Raw genomic sequence first — 11,589 nt, forward strand, 5'->3', positions numbered from 1 at the left:
CATCGATATTAATTATATATATTTTATATAGTTTATAATTAATATTAATAATTAAAATCACTAAAACACCGAAATATCGGTACACTTGAAAAGTTTCCCAAATTATATGTAAAGTGGAGGGGAAAAAAAAGTTAAAAGGGATCAATAAAAGGGATTTGGATCCTCTAAAGTTTGAATTTCACTTTAGAGAGTAAGGTGTGATCTCTCACCGTTGATTTCATAGGTGGGACCAATAATAAATATGAAAGAAAAACTATTCAAGGGTAGAAAATCACACTTTACTCTCTAAAGTGAAATCCAAACTTTAGAGGATCCAAATCCCAATAAAAGTGATATTTCATACTTTGATCTCCAGTTTCAAAAAATGTGCTTCAGTGTAATCAGTATTGGTGTCTACTGTCTTATCAATTATCACGCCTGGCCCCAAAACAAAGTAATTATGTAAAATAAAGTATATCAAAACTTAATTATTTTTAAATTTCTTTTTAACAAGTAAACATTCTTTTATGTTTGAATGTAAAACTAATTTATATTTATATATAATATCCAAATGTTTTATTTTATCTCTTTCAACATTTTATATTATAAAAATATAAAAAATTATTATTCTCGTTCTATGTATACTGAATCAGATTACTAAAACCACCAAGAAACACTACCTTGCAGTAATCATGACTATGTACTAATGTTCTTCATGTAATCAATTTTATATTTTAAAATAACTATTTAATAGAGATGTATATTAAAAAAAGTAATTTTAACTAATATCATAATATATTAAATTGTTTTTCCTTGTTGATTGTTAGAATGCAAGAATCAAACTAATTTGAGAAATCAAACTTATTAGATAAAATGTTATTTCATTAAACCAAAATTATAAAATAATTTTGAATTGAATTGAGAAAAATGTGAATCTCACGCATTGTTTCATTTAACTCATATTTTTTTTTATTATAATTTAACTCAAAACTGTGTAACAACGTTAGGCTGTAAAAGTAACATTTTCCCTAGCAACTTAATTATATATGATATGTATTTAATTTTAATGTATTAACAGTATAAAATATTTATATAATCGTTCAATTACATATATATTTTTAAATGATTATTCACATGATCAAAATAAAATATAATTATTACGTAGTTAAATTTATAAAACTGTTTTATACTGACAATGTATCAAATTTAAATTATATATATTATATACAATTTCTAATTAAAACATATAAATAAATGGAACACAAAACAAATAGAAACAACAAGAAACATGACATGATTGATTAATCATCGTGATAATGGAGGAATGATTTGGTAGCCACAAAACTTTTGAGATATGGTGGCAATATTCAGAGAATATAAGCAGCAGAGTGAGACAGTGGGAGACATTCCCCTCTTACAATACCTTTACATTATTAATGATAAATTGATTGATAATGTGCATTCTTATGCGTATATGTTTATTAGTTTGTTTTCAAGTTAAGTATTGAATAATGTAATAATTTCTTTATGTTCAATTATAATTCGAAATCAATTATTAGTGATCAAATTTTTTTCGGTTGATATCAAATAAATTTTTTTAATTATTTTTTACTTAAATTTAAAAACTAAATTTTATTTTAATTCTAATTTTAAATTTTAAATGTTTGGAACATCTTTGTGTGAATATTTGTGTGAATCTTTGTGTGAATATATTTGATAATATATTAAAAATGTTTAGAACATCTTTGTGTGAATATTTGTGTGAATCTTTGTGTGAATATATTTAAAAATGTTTGAATTTTAAATTCCTAATCTCTTTGTAAATGTATATAAATACTTCAAACCTTAGTTCATTTTATCTCATCAAAATCTTATTCATTCATCATAAGCATGTCTTCCTCATTATCATCATCAACAACTCTTTAATGGTTAAGCTTAGTAGGAATAATTTGGCTTCAATACATAAGTGGAACAAATACAAATTTTCTAGCATACTATTCCCAATTCAAAGAACTTCTATCAATCTCCCAAATCCATGCTGGAAAACTCTTTAGTTGGTTCTCTGGCCTTGTTTCTTGACTTGTCCTAATGATAGGTTCAACTCTTAGTCTAATTGGTTATGGTGTTCAATATCTCTTCCTAGCTAATTATATCTCAAATCTTTCTTATTGGCATGTTTTTTTGCTAACTTTTCTTGCTGGCAATAGTATTTGCTGGATCAACACAGTTTGTTATGTCGTTACAATAAGGAATTTTTTGTCTCATAATCAAGTAGCTGTTGAAATCACAACTAGTTACCAATGTTTGAGTGCTAAGATTTATACCAATGTTGTTGATGTTTTTTCACCACAAAAGAACAAGGCTAGAGCATTCTTGTTGCTAAACTGTATTTTGCCCTTGGCAATAGGGTTAATTGTAGCTCCTATACTTAAACAAACCAAAACCACATCAAATGATTATCATCTTGGGTTTGGTGTGATTTTTGTGATCACATGTCGATAGTGGTTTGGGATTTGTGTCTAACAAAATTTTACCACTTGGAGTTTTAGTTGGCATCTTAGTGTCACTGTTGATGCCACTGTTGGTTCCAATTTCATTCAAGATTAAGTCATGGCATGAGAAGAGGGAGAACTACACTACCAATACTAATAAAGATGAGGTCAAAGAAAGTGAGAAGAAGGAGAAAGAGAAGTATGTGTTAGAGAAGAAATTGGAGTGAATTTGATGGTGCAAAGAATAGACTTTTTGGTTATATTTCTTTGTATGCTTTTTTGGTGCAACAATTGGTTTAGTTTTTCTTAATAATTCGGGACAAATTACTGAATCAAGAGAAAACTCTAACCCTTCATCTTTGGTGCCATCTCTCATGGACTATTTCTACAGGTAATAATTAATTAATTGCAAATTTATAATCTTTACAGAATTTTTTTTTCTTTATCTCTACCTTTTTTTGTAATAGTATTACCAACTTAATCCAATGTATTTTCATTCTCATTTAATTTAGAGAACAAATAAGCTATAAAATTTAAGATATATGATCAATGTTCTCTAAATGAGAATAAGAATGTAAATGTATTGGTTTAAGTTGGTGATACTGTTACAAATAAAAGATAAAGATAAAGAAAAAAAAATTCTAAATTGTAAATTTGTAATTAATTAATTATTACTGTAGAAATAGTCCATGAGAGATGGCACCAAAGATGAAGTGTTAGAGCTTCCTCTTGATTCAGCAATTTGTCCCAAGTTATTAAGAAAAACCAAACCAATTGTTGCACCAAAAAAGTACACAAAGAAATATAACCAAAAGTCTATTCTTTACACCATCAAATTCACTCCAATTTCTTCTCTGACACATACTTCTCTTTCTCCTTCTTCCTCACTTTCTTTGACCTCATCATTATTAGTATTGGTGGTGTAGTTCTCCCTCTTTTCATGCCATGACTCAATCTTGAATGAAATTGGAACTAACAGTGGCAACAACAATCACACTAAGATGCCAACTAAAACTCCAAGTGGTGAAATTTTGTTAGACACAAATTCCAAACCACTAACGACATGTGATCACAAAAATCACACCAAACCCAAGATAATAATCATTTGATGTGGTTTTGGTTTGTTTAAGTATAGGAGCTACAATTAACCCTATTGCCAAGGGCAAAATACAGTTTAGCAACAAGAATGCTCTAGCCTTGTTCTTTTGTGGTGAAAAAATATCAACAACATTGGTATAAATCTTAGCACTCAAACCTTGGTAACTAGTTGCGATTCCAACAGCTACTTGACTATGAGACAAAAAATTCCTTATTATAACGACATAACAAACTGTGTTGATCCAGCAAATACTATTGCCGACAAGAAAAGTTAGCAAACAAATTAAACATGCCAATAAGAGAGATTTGAGATATAGTTAGTTAGGAAGAGATATTGAACACCATAACCAATGAGACTAAGAGTTGAACCTATCATTAGGACAAGCCAAGAAGCAAGGCCAGAGAACCAACCAAAGAGTTTTCCAGCATGGATTTAGGAGATTGATAGAAGTTCTTTGAATAGGATGAGTATGCTAGAAAATTTGTATTTGTTCCACTTATATGTTGGAGCCAAATTATTCCTACTAAGCTTAACCATTGAAGAGCCGTTGATGATGATAATGAGGAAGACATGCTTATGATGAATGACCTTATTTTGACTTCTAGGGTTTGCTGGTTTCAAAACCTGTCTCCCCTTTTTTTTGAGGAAGTAAGGAAGTGGATAAACCAACTAACCCTGTAGGAGTTGGAGCAAGCTAATCCCTCTATCAGTCTAACCCCGCGAGCAAGGAAACTAGCTAAGCAAGTAATTCCAGACCAGGAAGGGCAGAAGAAGAATCGAATAAAGTCAGGAAGTCCCGGTGCTGGTGCTCTAGTAAACTGTCACAGGTACTAGGAGTCAGCCTGCAAGTAGTTGATTTCCTTTTTTATTTTTTGTGTTATGCACTTCTAATAAATTTTTATGAGGTTAGAAAGATTTATATACACTTGCGCGCAAGAGATTATAAATTTAAAATTCAAACAAAAAAATCAAAGTTGAAATAGAAATTAGGCAATGATAAGGCAATTGCTTAATTGGAGAAAGATAATATTAATGAGGAATATTAGGGGCAGCAACTTTTGTGATTTGTAGACATTAAATAGTCATTAATAGAGAGTACCTATCAAAATACCTATCTTTATCGAAAATATTATTTTCTATATAACAATAAGATTGTAGAATAAAAAAACTTTGTTTTAAATTTTCATCCATTGTTTTTGTCAACAAAGTAACTATATATTTCATATCGTCATTTGATATGCAATTTTGACATTAATAATACTATGCTAGTGAAACTTGGAATTAGTTATTCCTAGTATTTGAAAAAGGTGAAGATAATTTTTATGGTTGATAATAATATTAGATTGCGAGTTTTAAAGTTGATAATGATGATTTTGTATATCAAAAAAATAATTGACGATAGGAATAATTTAAAAATTTTAAATAATTTTTTAATAGAACAAATAAAAATTTAATAATTGAGTATTTTTATTAAACAAAATTTATTTTTTATAAATATATGTTTAATTTAATTTTTCGTAGTTAATTTTGTAAGTATTTACATATTGAAAAAGTTTAAAGGCAGTATTTTTATTAAAATTTGATTAATACTTAACCATAAAAAAAATAAATAATTTTATACCGTTAAATATCATCTCACACCATTAAAAATATTGATAATAACTAATTAATAACTAAACATTACAAATTTTGTTGATCCCTAACATTCCTTTATTTGATAATAAAAAATAATTATTTACTCAAAATTATTTAGTTATGATTTTTGTTTGTATTTTCTTTTCATATTTCGCCCGCGTGGACAACACTTTCAAAATTCCCAAAACCTCTGCTCTCTGTGTCTCTCACTCACTCAGCCAAAGAAACTCCTTCTCATGAAGAATGGAAAACCCTAAGACCCTATACCTCTCCTTCTCTAAATCCAATTCCAACTTCAACCACAGTGACCTTCTCATTCTTTGCGAAATCCTCTTCGAAAATCTCGGCACCGCATTCCGAACTCTCTTCTCTGCCCTCCCTCTCTTCCATGACCGTCACGCTGCCGGGTCAGATCCGAATCCGGATCAGAATTCACGGATTTGGCCGCTTGTTGAAGATGCTGCTATCCTTCTTCGCTGCTGCATGGTTTCTCTGACACTCCTTCACTCCGACCAGAAGTTCCTCGTCGACAAGACGCGTTTTCTCCACCGTGCACCCCACGCCTTCGTCTCCGTCCACGTCGCCAATTGCCGCCTGCGCTTCCGGAACTTCGTCTCAGGTGCTGACGTGGAACTATCCGATTCTTGCCGTCTGTTTCTGTGTGCGCTGCTAGAGGCAAGGCTACTACCTGCAACTGCCTAGCTTCTGCTTTTGTGGCTATGTTCTCTGCCTGATTAATGTTTCTGATGTTTAATTTAGGATTGTTTATTAATTTAAATTGTTTTGTGGAGCCTGTGATTTTGTTTCTTACTTGAAAATTTGGGTGCATTGATTACACATTGCGGTCGAGAATATTAGCAATAGCCACGTCTTCTTTTGATAGCTTTAGTTGGTTGCATGGATTCAACTATACGGTTTCGACTGTAGTAAAAGCAATATTTTGTCCCTTAGAATAACTCAGAGGAAACCGTAAAGTTCTAGTGGCTTCTCTGAAGGTTTTATGAAGTTTTAGACTTTTGTCTTAATTGGACTAGCTGTTTTTGGTTCACTTTGATTGTGGAAGGCCTATTATTTTCCTTTGACGTTACCAAATCAGCGTAGATAAGTGTCTACGTCTTTTCTTCAGTGCAGTCTTCTCTATATATTGTCATTGGCGCTTATTTGTTCTGATGACCAGCCTCATGGTGTCGATGCGCAACAATTTGAAAATATTTTCTTTCAGTTTGTTTGAAGTTTTAGTTTCAATTTGCTTACCATTAATTTTAGTTGTAGTTGCAAATGCAATATTCTTGTCACAGCTATCCAAGTTTTTGACGTTTGTAGTCATATTTTCTATATATATTAGCTGTTTTATTAACTTCCAAACACAAACATGTATAGAAATGTTATGATTCATGTCCAACTAAACTTGAAAGTTATTTCAGGTTTTTGCAGATGAGCTTCTAAGACATCAAACTTTAAGAAGCTATCTCATGCTTGTCGATTCAGTATCTTCCATGGGTGAAAAGCTTTTTGTGCACAATTCCATGCATCATGATTTTGCAAGTGTTTTGTTGGTGATAGCTGTCCATTTTAATCTGTCAGTTTCTAATGAGAATGCTTTTGAGAATTTTGTCAGTAGATTATTTTTGCATTGTGACAAGGATTCTCGATTTCCTGGACTTAGCCCTGCACCTGCCATATCATTGCTTATGGACCCTACTATGCCTTCTGCACCAAAGATGTTCCAGGCACATGTAATCTCCTTGGTTTCTGAAGCCATTGATGCTGGCTTAGATTCCACTAGTTTGGCTCCTAATATTAACTGGTACTTAATTGGATTCCAAAAAGCTGTTGTTTTGTACTCTATGCACATTACTCATTTGCAAATTGATAATTTTTACTCCAAATCGAAATGTGGCTATGATTTGTCCCAGCATAAGAAGCATCATCCAACATTTCAATCTTCTATTCTGCAAGTCACAAATAGCAAATTAAACCAAGTCTTATTGCTGTCAGATAATTCATGCAAAATATCCTCCAAAACAAAAGCCAACATTTTGGCCGATTGCATTGCTTTTATGAAAGGGAAGCAGTGCATATTTGCTGATTCATGCAGGGGCATGGCTGACTCAATTTTGGAAGGCCTAATTCATCGAGCTTTCTCCCAATATCCTTCTAGAGATGGTTTTTGTGTAAAGGAAAATACCAGTGCCAGAGATATATGTCTTCTTGCATCCATATTGAAGTTCATGGGTGTTTCGTTGATGCAAGCGATTAAGTGTCTAAATAATAGTGGTGCTTCAGGTTGTTTGAAAACCATGGAAAATACCTCTCTACACGAGAAATATGGTTCATTGATCAGCCATGTTCGCCATTTTCAAGAAATAAAGTTTTGCTTACCCTTTCAAGCGTTTTTGTGTGATTTGATGAAAATGCAACAAACAAGTCACAGTGTCTCAAAATCGATGATTGTGCATTTCTCTGGCTTGCTATATATAAGTTTTAGTAGTGAGCTACATTTGTTGGCAAAGGGGTGTATATATGTAATTATGGCACTGATGTCTCTCATTGCTTTTGAAGAAGGGGATTTAGTTTCTTTAGATCCATTAAGGCATGGACGACTGAAATCTTGCTCCATTGTAGTCCAATCTAATAATACTGAAGAGGTGAAGTGTGCTTTCAGTTCTCTTGTTCTTGAATTAAGTTTGGTTTGTATGTTGTTCTTAAATCGTTGGTGAATTTGCAGGGGGTCGGATATGGAGATAAAGAATCTATCTACAAAGTTGTAGAGCAGTTCATTGGAATTCAAAAGGAAAATTTAAGGTACACATTGTTTCTAAATTGTAATCGAGTTTGGCCTTTTAGGTGTTGGCATTTGTCTTTGAAAAGAAAAAGGAAATGTCATGCAATTAGTCCGATGAATTATAATGTAGCTGAAATGAAAAGATAGAGAAAAAGTGCCTTCGAGTCAATACTGTTCAGTTTTAGTGCTATTGTTATTCTTTTCATGAGTTGTTGAGGTTTGAACCAGCTTCATAAATTGCTTGATGAAGTAATTACAGTTTTGTTTAAGTGAAAAGGTTCCTGCAGGATACCTGATAGTGTCCCTTCTGCCTTTATATTTTACAGATCAGGTTCTGCCACCTCCTACACCTGCAATAGGGAAGCTTTCCTTGATTGCATACTAGGAAACCCCAAAGAACTCGATGATTATGATGAACTTGTGGACTTCGTTGTCTGCACCACAGGAAAAGATTATTTCAGCTGGTTGAATAACCGCACACGATATCGAAAACAGAGACACGAGAAGATGATAGATCAAAGAAAGATTAAGAAGAAAGCAGTCATGAATGGAAAGTCTTGTAAGCGTCAGAAAATGGGTAGGTCTACCAAGCGTCAGATTTGGAAGTGATGTTTATATTTGATTGATGATTTCATGTAAAAATATGTTAATGTATATGCGATCTATTAATAGGAGGAAAAACAAAAACTTGCCTTCAGATGTGAACTTTTAAATTTGGTCACAAAGAGTCTAACAACTCAACCATAACTCTTTCATCCAATGTGCACATTAGTTTTGTTGTACGCAATTCGCATATCGGTTCACCTCGGAAAAAAGCGGCATAAATTCAAATTAGGTACTGTCTGCTCTAGCCGCTAGGTATGCGCAAATGACATTTGTGTAAACTAGCAACTAGCGACATTTGTGTAAACTAGCAACTAGATCAAGCTATTGGATTAACTTAAAGAAAGCATTTATAATACTGATTTAGAGGATAATATTGATATAATTTAGATTTAATTATTGTGTTAATTTTTATAATTGTATTAAATTTATAATTAACTTTATTTTTTTTTATCAATTAATAATTTATTATGATTTATATTGTATTTGATTTTATTGTTCAATATAATATAATTTAATTCAATACAGTGCTAATCACGATTATTTGATGCAGTATCAGAATTGGTACTTGCTTGACTAGGAACAATATTCTCTAATCTTGAACGAAACCCCTCCCTAAATTACAACTAGATAAAGATAAGTTAGTACATGACCATCACTAGCAACAAACATTAGAACTTGTAGTCAACAATCATCAGTTCATCACCATAATTTGTATTCTGTATAAATAAATAATACCGAACATAAGAACATTTCTCTAACCCTAACCCTTCATCTTTGGTGCCATCTCTAACCCTTCATCAAGAGGAAATAATTAATTAATTACAAATTTACAAGAGGAAACTCTAACCCTTCATCTTTGGTGCCATCTCTCATGGACTATTTCGACAGGTAATAATTAATTAATTACAAATTTACAATCTTTACAGAATTTTCTTTTTATTTTTTCTTTATCTCTGTCTTTTTTTATAATAGTATTACCAACTTAAACCAATGCATTTTCATTCTCATTTAATTTAGAGAACATTGACCATATGTGTTCGTTGATCTACATTGATTGATGAAGACAAATAAGCTATAAAATTTAAGATAAATATTCACTCTTCTCAATATATATAATTAATTAATTATCTTCAAGGTAGCCCCTCAAAATTCAACAAACTCTAAATTCAGCTTCCTCCAAGTTCCAACATTCACAATTTTAAACTCCAATTATTTATTTTCAACTTAATACACATTTATAACACATATATATCTAATTTAATACTCAAAGTTCAAATTTAATAAAATTAAAATAGAATTATCATATCCTCACCTTACCCAAGTTTTACATAAGCAAGAGTTAATGTTTTTCTCAAACTAATTGGATCCTAAAACATCAGAAATAAAAGAAATTCAACATTCCTATTCAAAAGTTCAAGAATTGGGGGAAAAGAAGACTAAGTGTGAAATAACAAGTTACATATGAAATTGTTTCGGAAAGTTGCCGTAAGGGTTCGGGAGTGTTTTCTTCTCCCTGGTGCTTTCACGCTGCTTACAGGTGAAATGAGGAAGAAAAAGGCTTTCGGGCTCATTTAATATGTTGGTCCAGTTGGGCCCACGGCCCAATTAAACCGGTTTGGCCTGTTCGGTCCAATCTGGGACTGTTTTTTTTTTTAAATTGGTGTCAAAATTCTCGTTTCGATGAGCTCTATCCTAATTTGATATAATATTCACATTTCTAATCTTCCTTATTAAAAACTAATTTATTGACTAATTATCTACTAATTTAACCGGGGTTTACACCAACCACCCTAAGATAAAGGGGGCGGTTATCCACCTTCTGAAGTGGGACTACTCCAACAGTGGTTATTGGATCACTATTATAAATACATTGACACTCCTCAGGTATCTCTAAACTCCAATATATTCCAAACCTGCTTAATCCCTTGCTAACTTAGGCATCAGAGTGTCTTTGCAGGTACCACCCTCCATTTTTTCATACAAGTCGGACGGCGGCTCCCAAACACGAATCAAGTCGGAGATCGCCCTCCACTGACGTTTGGGCCAACCCTTCAAACCCAATCTACCTATTTCAGGTTACCCACATAACAGATACTATGTCATGAAATCATTCCTTCCAAACACTTAAATTGATAGAAAGAGACAATATTAATGGTTATATTTTTAATATTTTTTTATTTTTGGTAAAAGAATATATTTATGTTGATGGTGCATTCCTGAAGAAATGAAAAATGTTTCAGTTGAATATTTGCCAACCAAAAACTGAAATCCATAAATCCAAGGTCTTATTAAATCAGGTAACCCTTCCAAAAATGGACCATTCTAAGCTGGGCCTTAAGGTTCCAAAAATGGACCATCCGAAGTCATACCTAAGTGATAATGAGCATAATTTATTGGGCTTCAGGTTCGTTTGAATACCCACAACAAATAAAAAAATCCATATAATTTATGTCATTTTAGTTGAGAAGTTCTTATGCACTTCTTGAAACATGAATTAAATTAAGTTGAATTACTTAAACTTTTTATAATAGGACCGGAGTGTTAGTAGTCCAATCTATAAAAAAACATAACTTTCATCAAATTCCTGATTATGATTACTATTATTTGTGTTTTTTAATTTTTTTAATGTTGCTCTTCTGTTAGTTGAAACAATTTGTTTCTTGAAGACTTGAACTATGAAATTCTTAACTTTATTAATTGTAGCTCTAATACTACATTACTTGTTATAAGCTTGCCTCTAACGATACGAAAATTAATAATAAAAAACGTAATAATGTTGAAAAAGACAGAGTAAATAGTTGAACATTTTATATTTATTTGTTCAAATCTATTTAATTTATAAAATTGATTTTCTATTGATGATTTTATTTTAAGGGATGCATGATACTAATTCCCACCACGCTACTCTTATCTCCCATAAGAAGCAAGAGAAAAATCAACGCCTCATTATATATGAATTTCTGATTTTTTTTTTAAGTATATATATTAATACA

The 11,589-nt window shown here is 31.6% G+C and overlaps 1 protein-coding gene across 1 annotated transcript; it reads left to right on the top strand.

Annotated features, from left to right (window-relative positions):
• LOC107628913 lies at positions 5,307-8,774 on the top strand. Its single transcript, XM_016331545.2, has 4 exons — positions 5,307-5,880; positions 6,630-7,853; positions 7,934-8,010; positions 8,317-8,774. The coding sequence occupies exons 1-4, from the start codon at positions 5,449-5,451 to the stop codon at positions 8,597-8,599; spliced, it is 2,016 nt and encodes a 671-aa protein (XP_016187031.1). The 5' UTR covers positions 5,307-5,448; the 3' UTR covers positions 8,600-8,774.

The sequence above is a fragment of the Arachis ipaensis genome, chromosome B03 (genome assembly GCF_000816755.2).
Source record: "Arachis ipaensis cultivar K30076 chromosome B03, Araip1.1, whole genome shotgun sequence".
Lineage (NCBI taxonomy): Eukaryota > Viridiplantae > Streptophyta > Magnoliopsida > Fabales > Fabaceae > Arachis > Arachis ipaensis.